We start from the raw sequence: 20,885 nt of genomic DNA on the forward strand, positions 1-20,885 counted from the left end.
AAGCTGCCTTGAGGGCCTTGGGCCGAAAGGCGGGCTATAAATAAATAAATAAATAAATAAATAAATAATAATAAAATTCCACCAGCTGTTTTGCTTCCCTGCATTGCCGTGTGACGTACAGACCCAATACAGGTGACCAGCTCGCCAAGCCTTCTGCTTGTTCCACCTGCATGAACAATTAAAGATGTGCCAGCCATGTCATTCTCATGTGCGGCTATAAAGAGCGGGAGCCTTGCCTAGGGTGGAAAGGATTTTTTCCTCATTTACTGCTTGGCACGTTGTTTGTTTGTATTCACCTTCATTTTTCCTGGAAGAGCAATCCTCAACTCTTGCTTACGACATCTGATTTCATCACCCGATTAAAAAAAAAAAGTTTTTTTCAGAAGGTGAAATGAGTTGCAAGAGTCAGCCGCCTGTGATAAAATCAAGAGCTGTTGATCATTTTCCTTGAAAAGTGAGCGAAACTCTATAAATGCTAAGGGTGTTTCCCAGAGAAAGAGAAGTGCCCCGTGAATTGCAAATGAGTCTGCATGGGGTACATAACTACTGGCACAAACTGCTACAGAGTTTCCAACACAAATATCAGGATATTTCTTGATTTCTTTCTCTCTTTTTTTAATAGAGATGGTGTTGGGTCAGAAAATTTTTCTGACCCAACAGCATCTCTCTGTCTTAATTCTGCAAGAATGCTGGATCTATTTATGACCCTTTTTTTTTTTGGCAGCGTGGAGGGAAAAAAAATCTTGTCGCAGCTACAGAGCAAGTCCTTAATTTATGCTTAGATAATTGGTGGAATTATCTTAATTCAGAGGCTGGTTGCTATCGTCCCTAGCCCATTCACTGTTGCAAAGCCTTCTACGTCACACTTCTACACCAGATTGCTCCTCTCTGTCTGGCCTCTGGCCTCTACCCAGGCCACCCCCTTCCTCGGCCACCCTCCTCTCTCATGGTCACCCCCCCCACACTACCGGCCCTACTTCTCATACGTGCTTTGCATGTTTTTGCATGGCTGGAATGTGTCCTTCAACTCTGATAATTCCTCTCCCTTTCCTGGATGGAGGATAATAGGGCTGTGTGTGTAGAAACTAGCTTACAGTGCAAAGGTAAAATTAACAGTCATTTCTTTGTCCACGTTTGCTTCATCTGGCCCCACTCATCACTAGCATGTGGACCCTGGAATGTTGCCCAGATGGGAGTGTGGCCGAGAAAGGTTTCCCATTCTTGGTTCAGAGTGTGGACAAGAGCAGGGGAGACCTGAGTTCTAATCCTAACTCAGCCATGAAGCTCACTGGGTGAGTCTGGGCTAGTGTCTATGACTGTAATCCTATACACACTTACCTAGGAATATGTCTTATTGAACTTATTAGGAATTACTTCTATGGAGATAGGTATAGGATTGTGCTGAACATCTCTCAGCCTAAACTACTTTGCAGGGTTGTTGTGAGAGTAAGGTGGCCGAGGAGGGGGAAAAACTATGTAAACCACCCTGAGCTCTTTGGAGCAAGGATGAGATCCCAATGGATACGTGAAGCCCTCTATAGCATGTACCAAATGAAAAAACAACACAAAGGTATGCTCTTCAGTGGTGGCTGGTGGCTCCATGTCAGTGGGGCAGTGGAATCCGTTCTGGGTTTTAGTCTGAACTTTCAAGGAGCTGTCCAAGGTGCTAAAGCCCCTTAGACAGCTAGTTGAAAGTTCAGACTAAAACCCAGAGCGGATTCTGCTGCCCCACTGGCAGGGCCACATTATGACTTTCGTGGGCCCTAGGCACTTTTGCCTTCGTGGGCCCCTCCCACCATAATAATATCAATATTAAAAATTAATTTTGATATAACTTTAAATACTTCAACATTTTAATTTTTTTCTGTTTTAGGCAAAATTTAATAGATTTTTGTGGGCCCTAAATGTTTCATTTTTTTCTGATATGAGAAAAAAAATAAAACATTTTCTTTGACCCTAAATGTTCATTTTTTTCCTTCTGATTTTAAAGAAATTAAAACATTTTTGTGGGCCCCTAAAAGTATCGTGGGCCCTGGCACTGTGCTTACTGTGCCTAATGCATAAGTCGGCACTGCCCACTGGCCACCACTGATGCTCTCGTAAAGCAGTGCGCAATTACATTGCACACAGACTTGGGGAGATATTCTTACTTGGACAAAGGCTTGCTGGGTGGTGCTGGGAAGGTGCATCTCCCAACCTCTGTTCTCTGTCCAGGGCATTGTTAACATATGGCCCAGGACATTTTGCAGCAGGATTTTCTGCCCTTTTACTCCCCTTTTAAACTCATTTCTTTTATTTTACTTTTAATTATTACATTTATATCCCATCTTTTCTCCAAGGAGTTCAAAATGGCTTATATGCTTCTCCAGCTATTTTATCCTCACAACAACCCTGTGAAGTAGGCTAGGTTGAGAGAGAGAGAGTGACCCATTCAAAGTCACATCCATGAGCTTCATGGCTGAGTGGGGATTTGAACCCTGGCCTCCTAGACCCTCGACCAACAGTCTTACCATTATACCATACTGGATCTTAAAACAATTATGTTTTACTCTGCTGATATGGCAGCTGGGCAGACTTCAAAGTGCACAGTGTTGGTGAGAGCCCATCACCCATCACCTTAATTTCCCATCCAAATTAGCTCATGCAAATTTTATACAAATCTGTGTCAGGGTCATGTGCAACACCCTTGATTCTATCCATTACACAGGGACAATTCCGACCTGTCTCATGTTAAGTTATTGTGAAGACAAACGTCAGGAGGATTTTAAAGCATATTGCACAGTTCAAGGTCCCTATCCGGTTCTCATTGCTGGCAACTACTTGCACGTAACAACCGGTGGCCCCAGATGGTTCTCTGGAGGCACTGTTCTCCCTTGCTCGATTAGGACAAAACTGGAACTCAATGCCAGAACAAACCTGCATTTCTTCTTCCAAAATTATTCCTTCAGAGCATTCTTTCCTGGTTTCTGTTTCTTACAGGGTGGTAAGGGAAGGCTTAGGGCCAACTCCTAAATCACAAACTAAAGACAACTCTCTCAGATGTTAAATTGCCCTCACTTTTTTTTAGCTTCCTACCACTGAGGCTTTTCTTTTTTCTTTTGTTTCATAACTTCATCCACAAATAGCAGACTTAGTAATATGGGGCCAATGAGAAATATTTATTTATTTATTTAGTTGCATTTCTAAACCGCCCTATAGCTAGCAGCTCCCAGGGCGGTGTACAACATGATAAAACCACAATATTTAAAATATAGCAAGTGTGTATTGCACAGACAATATAAAACATTATATAAACAAAGTAAAAGAAAACTAGAAATAAAATAAATAAGATTAAAAGCATAAAATAAGACTGAGATAGTGTGGTGTAGTGGTTTGAATGTTGGGCTATGTCCTGGGAGACCAGGGTTTGAATCCCCACACAGCCATGAAGCTCGCTGGGTGACCTTGGGCCAGTCACTGCCTCTCAGCCACAGAGGGAGGCAATGGTAAACTACCTCTGAATACTGCTTACCATGAAAACCCCATTCATAGGGTCGCCATAAGTCGGAATCGACTTGAAGGCAGTTCATTTCATTTTTAATCACTAGGAGGGACTGGTGTCCCTATGTTTGGGGAAACGTAAGGTTTGCAGGAGTAGAAAAATAAATTTGGGAGAAAAAACTTAAAAGGGCCAAAATGCCCTTTGAATATGTGATATCGTATATCTCAGCGGTTAGAATTCCGTTTAAAATATGACGTGTAAAAATAACATAGAGTAAAAGGTTAAAAGAAACCGGAGCAAAAGCAGACAGCAGTCCCTTACCGGAATGCCCTTTTTAAAAGCTTGATTTTTATCAGCATTTTTTAATGATTATGTAGAGATTTTTGTTGATTAAGCGGTTTATAAAAATTGTTAAATAAGATGTTAGGTCAATTCACTGCATCTGATGAAGTGTGCTTTCTCTAAAAACTGTTGCCACAATGACTGCGCAAACCTACGCATGTTTACAAAGAAATCCAACTGACTTGGGTGTGTGTGTGCTTCCTCCCAAAATCAGTGTCCACAGGGATTGTGAGTTAAGAAGGGCAGTCCTATAACAGAAGAGAGCACCACAGTAGTGTACAGTAATGCCTCAGTTAACAAAGTACATGCATTCCTGGACATTACTTCTTTCACTGAAACTTTGGTACCAGAGGTAGGAATAATGTGGAAAGAATCAGGATGGGTTCCTACACCACAAAAAAGAAGAGAAGTTCAATATATTTCAGCAAACTTTTTATTCAAAACTAACAACATGCATGTCTGAAATGAAACAACCAGGTCAGGTAAGCCTTGCACGCAGACCACTTGAAGGCTTCTTCCACAATGCATCCAGGGATGCCTGGCTTGCCTTTTTTATCATGTAGCATCTTGGCAGGCAAGGGACAGGCATCACCACTGCCCTGTGCTTGGTCTCTCTCTCTCTCTCTCTGCCATCCTCCCCTACACTCGAGCAGACACATCTGCAGTAAACAGTGCTTCCAGGGCACCTGAAGCACTGTTTACTGCGGAGGCACCTGCGCCACCTAGCAAGGAGCGTCATTCGAGCCATGCGTGAGAACAGCCGCAATCCAGTAGACAAGGAGCCACATTCTGACTATGTCAAAGTGTGCACCCCCTCTCTCCACCACCCCCCGGCACCCATGAAAGACTGTAAAAAGGAGCTTTGTTCCTGGAGGATTTGTTAACTGAGGTATCACAGTAGTGGCAAATTCAGAAGTGCAGGGTCCTTTCATGTTAGTCATACCCACACCCCTCCCTCTTTTTTTGCTGCTGGGATGAGAATGAGATCCTTGTTAATGCTTTTCCCATGACATCCCTAGGAGCCAATAAGCATGAAAAGGGAGTGTTTGCTACTGAGAAGAGTCTTCTCAGTGGCTGACTCAACTCCTTTCGCTCTGATTGGCTCCTATCAGCAGGAAAGGCCAAAGAAGCATGTTAGAAGACTCTTCTCAGTGGCTGACTGGCTGGTAGCCCCTTCAGGCTGACTGGCTGGTAGGATGCTGGAGACATAGGGACCCTGATCCCCAAAATTAAGGGGGGGGTCTAAGACCCCCCTCCCATGACCCCTGACGACTGCAGCCCTAGAGCCCCACTGAGTTCATTGGGACCCACTCCCAGGGAAGCGCGCATGCAAGGCGCGCATCTTAAAAATCTGTTCAAAGTGTTGCAGCTGCGGGAAACTCCCCGCTCGACTTGGCTCCCCGCAACGCACGTGCACGGCGCTTGGGCGTGCATGTGCCTCCGCTTCCTCCTCTGCCGGACCTCGTGCAACCGCCAGAAAGACAGAAATATCCAGAGCCGGGTGCGGGGAGAAAGGGGCGGGGAAAAGCGAGAAAGGGGAGGAGCCGGCAAGGAAATGAAACCGGCTTTCCTCGGGTTGCCTTGTGGGAGGCATAGTTCTCACCTCTAGCCCAGCCGAAGCACTGGAAGGGAACTCGGACTACTTTTCCCGTGGCGCCCCGCGACAGCGAGCGAGAGGGGCTGTAGTGGTGGGATTAGAGAGCCGAATAGAGTGCCCGCGCAGGCGCGTTACGTTGCGGTGTGCGACTGAAGAGCCGCTCTGAGGGGCTTTCGGCTTGGCGCGGCGGTTTCCCCTTTTTTTGGCTCTGAGGGCCGCCGAGGGCTGAAGCGCCGTTGTTTAGGCAGGTAGGAGAGCCGGAGGGGGGAGCGTCCGGCGGGCGGGAAATGCCCCTCGCGAGGCGGGGAGGCTCTGGGGGATATTGGGGTCCGTTCTCCTCTGAGGGGTTGTTGTTGTTAGGAAGGGGCCACCCCACCCCACCTTAGGGGAAAGGCGATTCAGCGGACCCCTTCTTGAGGGAGTTTATTTTTGTGGGGTGGGGTGGGGTGGGGTGGGGAGAAGGGAAGGTGACCTATTGAGGATTTCCCATCGTCTCTCCTCTTCCTCCTTCCCCCCCACCCGGTGTTGTGAATTGAGGTGGTTGGTTGTGGGGAGGGGGAGAGAAAAAGGAGGACATTTTGAAAGGGTTATTCTGGGAGGCCCTTGACTTTGGGGCCAATAATTTTTTTTGTTTGTGCGGGGACTATAAATACAAAGAAAGTCTGTAGGAAGGTGGGGTTAGGAAATAGGCAGGAGAGGAAAGGGCTTTAAAAAACCCCCAACCCAAGTCAAAATTAAACCAAAGCGTTAGCAATGCAAAAAGGGCGTCCTGCCCCTCTCCTCCTGTGCTGATAGCGTCGCAATGTTTAGGGTTTTTTTAAACTGTTTTAATTATGTGTTTTAAAATTGCTGTAACCTGTCCTGGGACCTCTGGGTGAAGGGAAGGTCATCATCATCATCTCCTCAGTTCCAGGATGAACTAGCATCTGATTTTCACTTCTCTTTTCTCCTCCAAAATAAAATCTCAGTTCCCCTAAGAGCCTAGATTTATTTCCTTTGATGCATCTTAAACCTGCCGGTTTATAAACCTTTCCTGTTCCTTCCTATCCTTGATCAGCTGCTTCCTGGTTAAGAGTTTTGGGCTTGGCTTTGAAGTGGACAGTGAAATTAGGCATCTCTGTAAAGAGGAAGGTGATTTGGGGAGAGGGTGATGGGGGCCTCTGTGTTGGCTGGCAAGAAAGTCCCACAGGGTTCAATCGTGACTAGCTGCAGTTCTAACCTGCCTACTCAGAGGTAAGTCCTATTGAATTCAGTGGGACTTACTCCCAGGTAAGTGGGGTTAGGACCGCAACCTTACTCTGTAGGATGTGTGATTAGGATTACAGTTCCTGTGTGTGTGTGTGGGAAAGTACTGACAGCATCAAAGGGGGGGGGAATTGAGCTGAAGGGGTAGAGTCAGATGTTATACGTAGGGTGGTGTTTTTCCTCTCCTGCCTTTCAAGCTATGAGATTCCAATGCTTTTCGATGCCCTCCCTTGCTGCACATCTTACCCTGGCAGAACAGCATATCTCAGCAGGTCTAGCAAGAAGGATTTTCCCTTTTCTTGAATAAGGAGCGAAAACATGTCAGGCAAAACATTTTTTCCCAGGCATTCAAACAAGTTCCCCTCTCCCATCTGCTGTGTGCACTGTGCCTGTTAAAATAACTACAATATGTAGTTATCTGCATGGAAGTGGATGAGGTTATGAAACAGCATGCAGAGCAGTTTACAGGTTGGGCACCCCTCGTTTATGTTGCTGCTGTTGCCATTGTCGCTTGCAAAGGGAAGGCTGACTACAGTTGGGTACCATTTCAGGAGATGTAACGGTTGGGAGATAGATGATAGATGTTGCTGTTGCTGCTGCCCAACAGCTCTGTAATAATAATGCATTAAAAGGGAGCTTTAAAATGTGAACTGCTTAGTGCCATTTATAAATTGGCCCTGCAGATGGTGCTGCAAACAAGCTAATGCATGACCAAACAGCTGATCTGTTAGCAGAGAGAGGATGCAGAATCATCCTCTGGCCAACAGAAAAATCATGTAAGGGAGTGGTATTGTGAATGACTGGTGAGGTGTATGTGTGGGTTCAGTATGGATCCTTTGGAATGAGTAGAATGAAACTTCCCTGATGAGCTGCAAATGAAAAGGGACATTGATCTGGTAGTTGGTATCTTAGGAAAAAAGCTTTTCTGAAGATCTTTAAATGCATGTAAATGACTGTGCAGTTTTTACCAATTATAAAAAGGATTATGTCTCGTAACAAAACAAGATTTGCTGACTCATGCGGTCTGAGGTTGTTTCATTAGATCTTCCTCTGGGATGATGTATTAAAAATACAGTATAAAGACTTGCTTTAAATGCCCTAGACTCTGAGGCATCAAAGGTAATGACACTAGAACATGGTGACATTTTTTATTCTGAGTGAAATCTTTATAGACCAGTTGATTTGTTACTATAATGGTAAAAAAGGGTGGAAAAGAACGTGAACACCCCAGAGAGGATGAAAGCATGGTAAGATGAAAGAGCTCCTATTGAATTCAGTGGGACTTATTCCCAGGTAAGTTTATATTAGATTGCAGCCTTAGTGTAGTCACAGCATTACATACCACACATTACAGTCATACCACATTTGAGACACAGATGAGATGTATTAATACAGTGCACTGGCTGTCACTATTGAACTGTGTAAGATAACATTCAAATAAACTTTCAGAGAAGAACAGGTTGTTTCTGGGTGTGCATTTCTTCCAAAGTGATTGCATCCTTTCTGATCATTTGGTCCTTGCCTTAAACAGAAACCTCTAATTCTTTGAAAGATGTGTCTGGGAAACAGATTCTTAGCTAAGTTCAGAGTATAGCAAAATGGCTTGAGGGGGTCCCTACAACAATAGAGTGAACCGACAAAAGGGAGGTTTAGAGCTGCTATTGCTATGTTTGTGCAACAACAGTTCTGCCTTCTTTGCTGATCTGGTTAGTCAGTCTGAAGCAGTAGCAGTCTGAATGAAGTTTGGCACCCTGAGCATGTAGATTTGGTTCAGAGTGCTGAATGGCCATAGATACTGCCTGGAAGTACCCTATCTCCTTACAGATCAGCATGACCAAACTACATTTTTACGATGAGGCATAATCCTTTTGGCCACTTTTTGTCTGTAGGAAATTAAAATATGTGCACTTTTGTAGCCAACTTTCTGCCTTCTGTGGTAAGAATAGCTATGCTTCCATTCTGCCTAATGAAAAGTTTGATGTAACACAGGTGCTTACGTTGTTCAGCTCAATCAAATTAGTCCAACAAAAGTTGTAGCTTTATTTATATTGGTACATCTTTTCTCAAATGTGTAGTGACGTTCTGGAGTGTGTAGATATGTAGTGAGGGATGATTTGCCTGAACAGACCTTTCTTCAACAGGCTGTGCTTGCCAAGAGCATGGCTGGGATCTGCATTTGCAGATATCATGCCGCACATTATGAATTTTAAAGCTGTTTGGAATGATACAGCTAGCTTCAGGCAACTGGTGTCAAATGCTGTTTTTGAAACCTGTATGACAAAACCGTTTAGGATGATGTGTGGGTTTCTCTTTACTTTGAGATCATATGGGGTCACTGCATCAAGAGTTCATGTGAAATAGCATCTGTTCTGCAGGTGGTAAAGGGAGAGCAGTAGCTTGGCCATATTTTGTTACTGGATTATAAAAATGGCATTCTACACCTGTTTAAACATCCTTTAAGAAGACATGGGATGTGACAGTTCTCATGCAAGATTGCTTTGTCTCCCCACCCTCAGGAATTTTCTGTGTGGCAGATAAATTTGTTAACCCTGGCGTTTACGGAAGGACAAAATGAAAGATATCGATCTAGGAAAAGAATATGTTATACCCAGTCCTGGATATAGAAATGTGAGGGGAAGAGGCAGTCCAGACCAACGTGAAGAACAAGATGGGCTGAATTACCGGCAAGATAAACACAAGGTCAGGAGCTGTGACTTTTGTCTTTATTATTATTATTATCATCATCATCATCATCCCGCCCTTCCTCCCAGCAGGAGCCTTTTGACTGGTAGCTTAGTTAACTTTGCCCTTAATTGGAGGAGAGTCTGGCTGAGAGTCCAGAGTCTGTGAGTTCAAATCCCCGCTCGTGTCTCCTGGGTGTCAAGGGCCAGCTAAAGATCACCCCCACAGTGAATGGCTCAGGGGTTAAGTGCCCTGCCCCCTGTGCAGCTGGGGGCAAGCTGCATAGTCCCAAGGAGCCCAGTTGCCTCCCAGCTGGCAGTTGCGGACAAGGAAGGGGCTGGCTTGTGCAGCTGTGGCAAGCTGAGCAGGCCCTAGCCAGCTGGGGAGGACTAGCCTCAGAGGGAGGCAATGGTAACCCTCCTCTGAATACCGCTTACCATGAAATCCCTATTCATGGGGTTGCCATAAGTCAGATCGACTTGAAGGCAGTCCATTTCCATTTCATCCTTCACTGTAATTATACTGTATAAGACTTCATGTTTAAAATGTTGATCACTGAAGGGGACCCTAGTTGGCTGGTATGGTTCTGTGCCTGGGGAGACTGAAAGTAAGACTTCACATGGCATTGGTTCCACTTTATGCAGATCAAAAAGGAGATACCATTATTGGCAAGGGTCTGTACACTTTGGCTTGGCTTACTAGCTAACTATTTCTAGTAGCTAGGGAGACTTGATCTTCTTGTTTCCTGCTATGCATAGGCACAATAAGACTGTGCCTTTTATAGCAAATGAGCAGGGTATTTTGACCAACCCCTTTCCTCTAATCTGTATCACAGCACAAGATGCAGCCTGGCACCATTTTGAAAGGGGCACCTGATTTCTCCCGGAACTGCTATGGCTTAAAAGCACCAGATGTATTACTCTTGTGATGGTGTATACTACAATTTATTTTATTATTATGTATAAATAAAAGGAAAACACTGCCTCTGAAGAAAAAGCAACACCATCATCAAAATACTGAAGGCAATTTACAGTTAATATTAAACATTGGACAATAAATAAACAATATCAATAAAACAGGCCAACAGTGTATAAATTAAACTCTTTTAAAAGGCACAGGAAAATAAAAAGAATTTAACTTTGGGTATGAAGACCAGCAGTGAGGTGGCCTGGTGGGCTTTCCTGGGAAGCTGATTTCGCAGTTGCAGCAGTGCTGTCACAGAAAATGCTGTGTCCCAGACTCCAGTAGACTTTGTCCTTCAGTAAAGGGACCTGAGATAAAGAAACACTCTCACATATAGTAGAAACATTCCCTGCTGGGTGGTAAAATTAAATTGTTGGTTATCCCTGGCATGTTTATAGATTGTTGATTACTGAGACTAGCGCATCCTTACTGATGTTATATTTATGTGTTTTTGACTTTTGTTGTTATACTGGTTTTAACTTTTTTATAGATTGTAAGTTGCTTTGGGTTCACTTTTATGAAGAAAAGTGAGTAACAAGTTTGGCAAATATAAATACTGTGTGTGTGTGTGCGTGCACACACAACTCTTGCCAAAAAGGATCAGTTTGCTTTGCAGCAGCTTTCTTTATTCTTTCCCAGCTCTTGTTCCCTGAGATCTTAAATGCCTGGGGCCCTTTTGGAGCTTATGCTCTGTTTCTTAGCTTATTATTATTATTATTATTATTATTATTATTATTATTATTACACTTGTATACCGCCCCATAGCCGAAGCTCTCTGGACGGTTTACAACATAAATTCCCTCTTGATTTTGTAGATTTTTTTTTTTAAAAAACCAAAGCACACTTTGGATCATGCATGCACTTACAGAATGTCAACTAGTTTGCTCTTGTTTTGTGGCATTGCTATAACCTACACTGTTTTGATTAATCCGTAGAGACCCTGCTTATGGCAGATGGTTAGGCCACTTTGGGGTGAACATCTTATTCAGTACCATGGGCATTTTAATGGGTGCTGATGTCCTTGTATATTCACTGCTGAAATTGCAGTAGCGAGGGTTTGGAATCCATTTATCCCCTTCTGAACAAGGATTTTTTGAGGTTCTAATGATTCTTGGGTTCTAGGAGGCTGTATGCAGCCAAGGGTATACTTTTGCCTACTTGGGGTGAGTAATTTTTGGAAATGTTCTGTGATTAGTGCTGATGAACTGAGGGGGAAACCTTCGACCACATATGAATCATTACGAAGAGAGTTCAGGTGGAAATCATAAGCAAACAAAATTAACCAGTGAAGACTCTTAACTAATCATGATTAATTCAAAGCTGGTACCTTATAAATCTTTAATCAGGTATTGTCTTTTAAAAGATTTCCTTTTAGCAGATATTAGTGATGGTTCATTCAATGTCAAGAATAAGATTTCATACAGAGTCATATATTTCATAGATCATATTAGTTCTGACTCTTCACTGCACACTGTTTAAGGTATCTTAGTAATTGCCTTTAAAAAACTTGTTTCTTCAATTAGCAAATACGTTTCACATAAAGAGTAAAATTGCCCCGGAAATATTCTGCTGTCATTCTGCTGCTCTGCTCTTGTAATGTTGTGTAGAGCAATGTATGCAGTCTAGGTTGAAAAAGACAACCCAGTTGTTTTTGGAGAGGCCCTAGTAGTTTTGACAGAGATGGACATCTGCTTTGCAAGCGGCTGGATAAAACAACAAACCAATAGTCTGGCAGACTTTGGAAAAGATAATTTTAAAAGAAGCAGCTTGTGATTGAATTACACTGCTCAGATATTGTAGGGGGTTGTTGTTATGTGCCTCCAAGTCGACTACGACTTACGGCGACCCTATGAATCAGTGACCTCCAAGAGCATCTGTCGTGAACCACCCTGTTCAGATCTTGTAAGTTCAGGTCTGTGGCTTCCTTTATGGAATCAATCCATCTCTTGTTAGGTCTTCTACTCCCTTCTGTTTTTCCCGGCATTATTGTGTTTTCTAGTAAATCATGTCTTCTCATTATGTGTCCAAACCTCAGTTTCATCGTTTTAGCTTCTAGTGATAGTTGTGGTTTAATTTGTTCTAACACCCAATTATTAGTCTTTTTTGCAGTCCATGCACAAAGCTCTCCTCTAACACCACATTTCAAATGAGTTTATTTTTCTCTTACCCGCTTTTTCCACTGTCCAACTTTCACATCCATACATAGAAATTGGGAATACCATGATCTGAATAATCCTGACTTTGGTGTTGAGTGACACACGTTTGCATTTGAGGACCTTTTCTAGTTCTCTCATACCTGCCCTCCCCAGTCCTAGCCTTCTTCTGATTTCTTGCCTATTGTCTCCATTTTGGTTAATGACTGTGCCAAGGTATTGATAATCCTTGACAAGTTCAATGTCCTCGTCAGCTTGGGAGTTACATTAATCTTTTGTCATTACTTTAGTCTTGATGTTCAGCTGTAGTCCTGCTTTTATGCTTTCCTCTTTAACTTTCATCAGCATTCATTTGAGATCATTATAGGTTTCTGCTAGTAGTATGTTATCGTCTGCATATCTTCAATTAGTGATATTTCTCCCTCCAATTTTCACACCTCCTTCATCTTGGTCCAATCCTTCTTTCTGTATGATATGTTCTGCATATGGATTAAACAAGTAGGGTAGTAATACACCCATGTCTCACACCCTTTCTCCATATTCTGGACTTGCAATGGCTTCTTGTCCAGAGCATAGGTTGCGCATCAGGACAATCAGATGTTCTGGCACCCCCATTTCTTTTAAAACATTCCATAGTTTTTCATGATCTACACAGTCAAAGGCTTTGCTGTAGTCTATAAAACACAGGGTGATTTTCTTCTGAAATTTCTTGGTCCATTCCATTATCCAACGTATGTTTGCAACATGATGTCTGGTGCCTCTTCCCTTTTTAAATCCAGCTTGGGCATCTGGCATTTCTCGCTCCATATGTGGTAAGAGCTTTCGTTGTAGAATCTTGAGCATTACTTTACTTGCATGGGATATTAAGGCAATAGTTCGATAATTACTGCATTCCCTGGGATTCCCTTTCTTGGAATTGGGATGTAGATGGAATGCTTCCAGTCTGTAGGCCGTTGTTTTATTTTCCATATTGGTTGACAATTTTTTGTCAAAATTTGGACAGGTTCCATCTCAGTAACTTGTAGCAACTCTATTGGTATGCCATCTATTCCCGGTGATTTGTTCCTTTCAAGTATTTTAAATGTGGTTTTCACCTTGCATTTTAAAATTTCTGTTTCTTTTTCATATGGTTCCTCTGTGAATGAATCTGTCATCCTTGCATCTCTTTTATAGAGTTCAGTGTATTGCTTCCATCTTCCTTTTATTTTACCTCAGTCAGTCAGTGTGTTCCCCTGTTGATTATTCAACATCCCTACTCTTGGTTTAAATTTTCCTTTAATTTCTCTAATCTTTTGTAATAGGGCTGTTGTTCTACCTTATCATCCTCTTCTATTTCTGTACAATAATTATTGTAGTAGTTCTCTTTGCCTCTACATACAAGTCGCTGTATTACTGCATTTAGGATTCTAACTGTGTTTCTAACTCCTTTTGCTTTCCTTTTACCTTTAACTATTTTAAGAGTTTCATCAGTCATCCATTGAGGTATTTCTTTTTAATTAGAGGTATTGTCTTTTTGCATTCTTCCCTGATAATGTCCCTGATAATGTCTCTGACATCACTCCATAGTTCTGGTTCTCTATCAGCTAGGTTTAGAGCCTCAAATGTTCCTTATTTGATCTTTACATTCTTCTGGGTTGTTATTTAAATTGTAACTTTGGCACTATGATTGCTTTGTTGTTCTTCTTTAGCTTCTCTGATTTTTGATATGACCATTTCATGATCTGTACCGCAGTCTGCTCCTGGTCTTGTTTCAGCAGAAAGTGTGGAGCTTCTCCATCTTCTGTTTCCAATTATATAATCAATTTGATTCCTATATTGACCATTTGGTGATGTCCACGTGTACAGCCATCTTTTTGGTTGCTCAAAAAATGTGTTTGCAAGAAACAAATTATTGGCTTCACTGAATTCAATAAGTCTCACTCCTGCTTCATTTCTATCTCCTAAGCCCCACTTCCCCACAATTCCTTCTCTGTTTCCTACTTTTGTATTCCAGTCCCCCATGATTATCAGCATATCTTATTTTGGTGTGTGATCAATTTCTTTCTGTACTTCTGCATACAATCTCTCCAATTCCTCTTCTTCTGTGTTTGCTGTTGGAGCATAGACTTGGATGATGGTTATGTTGATAGGTTTCCTGTTAAATCTCATTGATATCACTCAGATCTTGTGATATAGCTCTCAATTGCTTTTGCTACATCACTTCTCACTATTAAAGCGACCCCATTTCTTCTTAATTTCTCATTTCCTGCATAAAATATTTTGCAGTTGCCTGACTGAAAGTTTCTCATACCCGTCCATTTTAATTAATTCACACCAAGTATTGTAATATTGATACGTTCCATTTCTTGCTTGACAATTTCTAACTTTCCCTGGTTCATGCTTCTCACATTCCATGTTCCTATTGACTATGTTGTACAACTCGGGACTCTTCTTTCGCATCTGTGCGCTTCAGCTTCTGGGCTTCCTTTTGGCTTTGACCTAGTTGCGTTATTAGTCACAGCGCTACTCGTACTTGTCCGTTGTTCTTCGCTGGTAACTCAGTGAGTGCCCTCATCTTCCACCACTATCTTGTGTTGCATTTTGGATAGTCTATTCATAAGGTTTTCATGGGGCCTTGGGTGCCCCTGCTAGGAGTCTAGTCTCTTGGTCTAGACTCCTGATGGCATTGCTCTCAGCTTCTCCAATACTCTCTAACCCGCTCACCACGTTAAGGTGTGCATCCTAGAGAGGGTCCAGTAGCACTTGGGGGGGAGGGAGAAAGAATTTTACAAATTACTGTGTCCCCACCCCTCTGAAACCTGGAAAGGTGTACCTAGCTCCTGCTCTGACTTAGGAGATATCACTAGGCATGGCATTTCAGGCCTTAATTTTTCAGCTGTTATGGCTAGGAACTAGATCTTTTAAAATGAAAGGTGAGAGTTTCAGAATGCTGGACTCAAACACAGCATGCATGTATCATTGCTCACACTTAATTGGGTAGTTCAGTTATATCTCCCTGTTTCTTTGATGTGAAAGCTAGGACATATTCAGGCCCCAAAGCTGCACTTTGAGTTGATTCTGTGTGTAGACACAGAAGGGATAATCTCCACCCGCCCACTTCCTGAAGGGAGGCTGCATTCTACTTCACCTCAAAGCTGATATGTTGTCCTGCATGGAGCACTTTGCAGTGATCCAGCCTCTGCAGTGAAGGCATTATTAATGGACAGAATCTCACAAAAGGCTTTTATGTGGCACTATGGGCCTGGAGTGCATCTTCTTTGGCACTGCAGATGATGAAAATGCACCTCTGTCCCCTCTGGGCTCCTGCTGGGAGGAAGGGCAGGATATCAGTCAATCAAATAAATAAATACATAAAAATAAAACCCTATGTTGTAATATATTTGTTAGCCTTTGGCATGAAAGTACTTTTGTGCCCCTCCCCCTCCTACCCACACAAAGGAATGTATTAACAATGAGCTAATGGGAAGCTTTTTCCATTTGGTTGTTAGCAGGTGTACTATAAGAGCTTGGAATCTTAAAGAAAAGGCTGCACAGTGGGTTGTAGCTCCAAGTGCAGTGTCAGTTTGCAGTCCCTGCCATTGGTATGGGCTTCCTGCGGTGGTTTGTGACTCAGCAGAATATTGCTGTCATTGTTAGGGGAAGTTGGAATGATTGGCATCTGCATTCAAATGCAGATGGTGATACTGAGCTGTTTGGTAACCTTTTACTAAGCTGCTGACACTGGCAAACTCCAGGGTCCACTAGTGGCACTTCACTATCACATTACTGGTGACAACAGGGTTGCTATTGGCAGGCAGGCTTTTTTTTTTAAAGATGGAAGGATTTGAGTTTAGGAGTCACTGTAGTCTGATAGCTCTTCAGATTGGCTTATGTCCTAAATTGTGTTTATGCATTGTGTTATGTTCTCAGCAGAGCAGACTGAAGCAGCCGGAGTGATTGTCTTTCTGTGCAGCATACAACTACTGTTAGCATGTTTTAAATGTCCTCTGCTCTCCTTGGGGACTTGTTTTACCATGATCTGGCCATTAGAACTTGTGCTTATTGAATATCTGTGAACTCTGTGTGTGAGTGTGTGTGTGAGTGTGTGAGTGAGAAATTGTGAGCAGAAAGGAGTGCAAAAAGGTTTTGTAAGCATAGGTAGAATAAGACCTGTTGCTGGATGGACACATTAAAGGAACTGTGATTGGACTGCAATAATTAAAAGTTGATCATGTTAAGGGGCTGAACCAATCATTCTTTTTTCAAAAACAGAAGTAGGGGGCTGTATTCAACGTCCAAAATCTCCAGAGGATCTCCAACACTCTGGAATAGGTTTTAACGGTTTGGGGGAGGTTGTGGGCTGCAGGAGAGAGGAGGGGACAGTTCTGTTGTGCAAACAGAAGTCTGTTGTGTGAGCGGAAGGCAATGTTGATACAAGGGGGGAGTATTAGTCAAGCATTCTTAGGTATAAAAGTGTAATTAATGCTGACTAGCTGGAGAAGTGCACCAACTTTCACGTATTAAATTTGCAAACTTTGGAGTCATACCATTTTCTTCATTAGGCATTGCGATTGAGAGGCGTGTATGGTGCAATAATACCATTGGACGTTTTCCAGTAAATGCATTTGCCTCCAAGGCTTGTGAACAAGTGTTGTGCAAAGAAATGTTTCTTGCCACCTGTAAGCATATATTTCTCACAATATTGCAACATCCTCCTTGCATTCACAAGTCTAAGATTTCGTAAGTCTCTAAAACAAGCGTTAAAAAGATGTGCCTGGGGATTAAAGTGTAAAACGTATTGAATAAAAAAATTCAGTAAGCAGAACAAAACCAACAAAACTAGGGGGAACCTTAAAGATTGAACAAATGTTTGATAGCTTAAGCTTTAGAGAAATAAAGTTAATTTTAAGACTGTTTTTACTGCGAAAGACTGACATGGTTATGTCTTGGGGTTAAACTGAATAGGAGTTTTCAGAATTTTTAGAACGTTTTTAATCTCCTTCTTGACTGATATACCTGTTTGAAATATTTGTTCAGTAATACTGGGACCCTCTTCCTGAAGTCAGTTTGCAGAAATATTTGCATTGGTAACTGATTTTGGTGTGTGTGTGTGTGAGACAAATGAGAATTTGATCCCTTTCAAGGTAGCCTGAAGAGTTCTGTGTAATTTGAAAATGCATGTAATTTTTTCATTAACAGGAATTGTTAGTTCGTAAAAGATGGGATGATAACTAATGTTAGTCACACTTGGACTAACTTGGAGTAAACCCACTGAAATTGATGGATTTAAGATTGCCTTGTTTCTTTTGTGTTCTTTGTTCTATTTAACTGTTTAACGTTGACCATTACAATCTCTGAGACTTTGGAATAAATCCCAGCTCAGCCATAGATGGCTTAGCTAACCCTGCACAAAGCAGTATCTTACAATTTACAGTATTTGTTGGTAAAATGGGAACAGATGGATTGTGTGGTAGGTTCTTACTTTTAAGCTGGGTCCTGACTGGTGACTAATGTTTTTGAACAAGTCTTTATGTCCAATTTTAGTGCAATATTTATAGGGATGGGCAGAAGGTTCAGAATCCCCTAGTAGATCTCTGGGTGATTTCTAGTTGGATTTCTGCCTCCCAGTTGTTAAACAATAGTAATAATAAAATAACTTACGTTCACCTAGGTTAGGCTGCTGAAATTAAGAAAACTAAACCAGGAGTGGACTTTTGTGTGGAAGGCCTATGAGCTCAGCTCAGTTCTGGAAAAAAACAAATTCCTAGTCTCAGGATGTGCTCAGAGGCACCCTGTCCTTTAATTCTAGCAATATGTCTCTTGCACCTAGCTCTGGTTGGTAGATCTTGGGGGTTCTAGTAAAAAGTACAGTAGAACCAACAAGGCAGACATCTACCCACCCCTGATTTAGAATATGCTGAATAAGAACATTAAATACAATCTTGTGGCTTAGATTGCTTTTTAAATGAAACTTTTGAGAATTTGTTCTATGGCCAGCGCACAGTGCTCTGATCAAGCAATTTACCTCCTACTTGCCACTCTGTATCCACTTTCAGTTTTATCATATGGCTGGTGTCTTTTTCATTGAGTCGCTGAATGCTCCTTACCACTCCGGTCAGGCAGAACCTTCCATTGTGGCTATCAGTGTTTTCTATTTATAGTGGCTGATAGTGCCATACTTGACAACTCCCCATTGGATACTTGAAGGAGGAGTTATGTTCTTCCCTGAGCCCGAGAACAGCATACTTGCAGTACAGCTAAGCCCTAGTTATTTGGACAGAAGCACACACAATAGCCTGATTTAGTTGCAGCTATCTGTTTAATACACCAAGAAACACTGTGCTTGTGTGTTGCCTCTCCTTCACTGTTGCACCATTAGAATCTTTCCTGGTTTGGTAAGCCACATTTTCCCTTTACATCAAACCCAGGAAACTGTGGTTTAATCTTGGACTACAAACAAGGATATGAAATGGGGATCTTTCAGAATGAGATCATTGCATCTGAACAGGGTTGATAATGATTTTGAAGGACTGATTCTGATATCATTTTTCCTCCATGGACTGTATCATTTTACCGCTCTTTTTTTAAGAAAAGCTTTGTTTTAACTTTTGAAAAATGTCTAGAAACTTTTGAATCTCAGGCAGTATAGAAATGTATTAAATAATACCTCTAAAAGCTGTTGGAATTTAAAACTATCCATGTATGGTTTCTAGGAAGCATCTGTGAGCAAGGAGAGGCGGCAATCTGGTTTCCTGTAGAAGGATCTTTCCTGCAAAACCTCATGAATTTTCCATTTTTTGTACATTTGTTTATATATATGTCTCAGTAGAAAAGAAATATTTTATTGGAAGCCTTAAGTCACTTCCATATTTAAAATTCTAATTTGAGCAGCATAAAAGCTTGGCTGTGCTGAGCAGTGGATGCTTAGTATATCTAGCACTTGGTATATCTTTGTGTATCTCAAGCAGGTGTGTAAACCCAGCCTTTTACTTTTCAACAACAATTCTAGAATCTCAGTTTGGATCTTTTCTTCGGAACCAGCCATAAAATTAAGTTTCACTACTTCTTTGAACTTAATTTGTTCTTAGGGAGAATACTCTAGCCATCTTGAAATTTTCAGTACTTTTAATAACTCATACTCAATGTATGATCATTCCTGTTGTGTTTTAGGTGGATGAATGCCTCCAGCAATTAACTAGATAGCTGCTTTTGTTAACAGTTTATACAGTAATGAAACTTCAAATATTATTTAATTCCTAGATGATAAATGAGATATTCTCCATGTATTGACTGTCTATTAATTTCCAGATACGATATGATAAAACTAACTGAAGAGGAAGGACTTGAGCATTGGTAGTCTTTACAAATAGCAATGTTCTAAAACTAAGCTGAATTTTAGAGCTGTCTGTATCCTGAAAAAGTAGGATTTTCTAGTGTACAAGTTGGCATATCTTTCTGTGCTCAGATGAAAAGAATGCAGGCCTTTGCAGAAGATTAGATTTTGTCTCCTTAGATGCAGCATTAACAGGAGCTGCTTGCCGGAGGAGGAGCAGACCCCATTGTGTCCAGGAAATCAGTTGTGAAATAGAAAATAATATGTATGTCAGGAAAAGCTTTGTAAGACATTGCATCAAAAAGAAATTCATGTAGGCTTTTACATGAATATGAAGTGGCAGATTGATTTTCATGAAAATCAAAGGAAGCTGCAGGCTAAAGGGAGCTCTACTGTGAGCCATATATGCGACTGGAGATGGGGGTGCTGATGGAAGTAATCTATTCAGTGAGACTGAACATCTGATTCCATCTCTGCTATCCTGAATTTAACCTGTCTCATCTCTCTGTAACTTTTATTGCAAAATTTCAACAATAAACTTTCAGTTAAGTACAGTGGATTGTGTCATTAATTCCAAACAGCATACAACTGAAATCAAGCCGCTCTGCATCTGGTTAATTCAAAACATCCCTCCAGAATCACCTTTGAGAATCAGACGGCCAAATCTCCCTTTACCACCACAGTTCTAAACATTTATTTCCTAATCCTTGGCCCTTCACTCTCTGAATTCAGTCTATGAGACATTCAGACAATCTGCCAGATTTGTGTAAATGAGGCTCTCAAATTATAGCCTCCAGGCAGCTTCCAGCATTGTGCCAATTTGAAATGTTTTGCTGCCAACAAGTGCATAACTATATCTCTATAATACATCCCTGGGCACTTGTGTATTGATAAAGGGCAACAAAGGGCTTGGGATCAACACCTGCCATATTATATTAGAAATTGTTGCAAAGACCTCGACCCAGACACTATGTATAATGGACAATCCCACCACATATGCATATAAGTGTCACATATATTGCACCCTCTCCAACACATAGGCAACACCCCAGCACACATGTTGCAACCAAATCTGTGTTGGGTACCACCTGTTCACCAGCTTAAGCATGG

The 20,885-nt window shown here is 41.8% G+C and overlaps 1 protein-coding gene across 4 annotated transcripts in view; it reads left to right on the plus strand.

Moving 5' to 3' along the window:
- The first annotated feature begins 5,350 nt into the window (after positions 1 to 5,350).
- The window catches only part of ABCC5 (ATP binding cassette subfamily C member 5), a 67,621-nt gene continuing 52,086 nt past the window's right edge, over positions 5,351 to 20,885 (plus strand). For all 4 annotated transcript variants that reach the window (XM_061637493.1, XM_061637494.1, XM_061637496.1 and 1 more), the window contains exons 1-2: positions 5,351 to 5,668; positions 9,182 to 9,365. In XM_061637493.1, the coding sequence (XP_061493477.1) occupies positions 9,237 to 9,365 (129 nt within the window). In that variant the 5' untranslated portion in view covers positions 5,351 to 5,668; positions 9,182 to 9,236. The remainder of the gene's footprint in view (positions 5,669 to 9,181; positions 9,366 to 20,885) is intronic.

Source organism: Rhineura floridana, chromosome 7, assembly GCF_030035675.1.
Source record: "Rhineura floridana isolate rRhiFlo1 chromosome 7, rRhiFlo1.hap2, whole genome shotgun sequence".
Taxonomy (NCBI): Eukaryota; Metazoa; Chordata; class Lepidosauria; order Squamata; family Rhineuridae; genus Rhineura; species Rhineura floridana.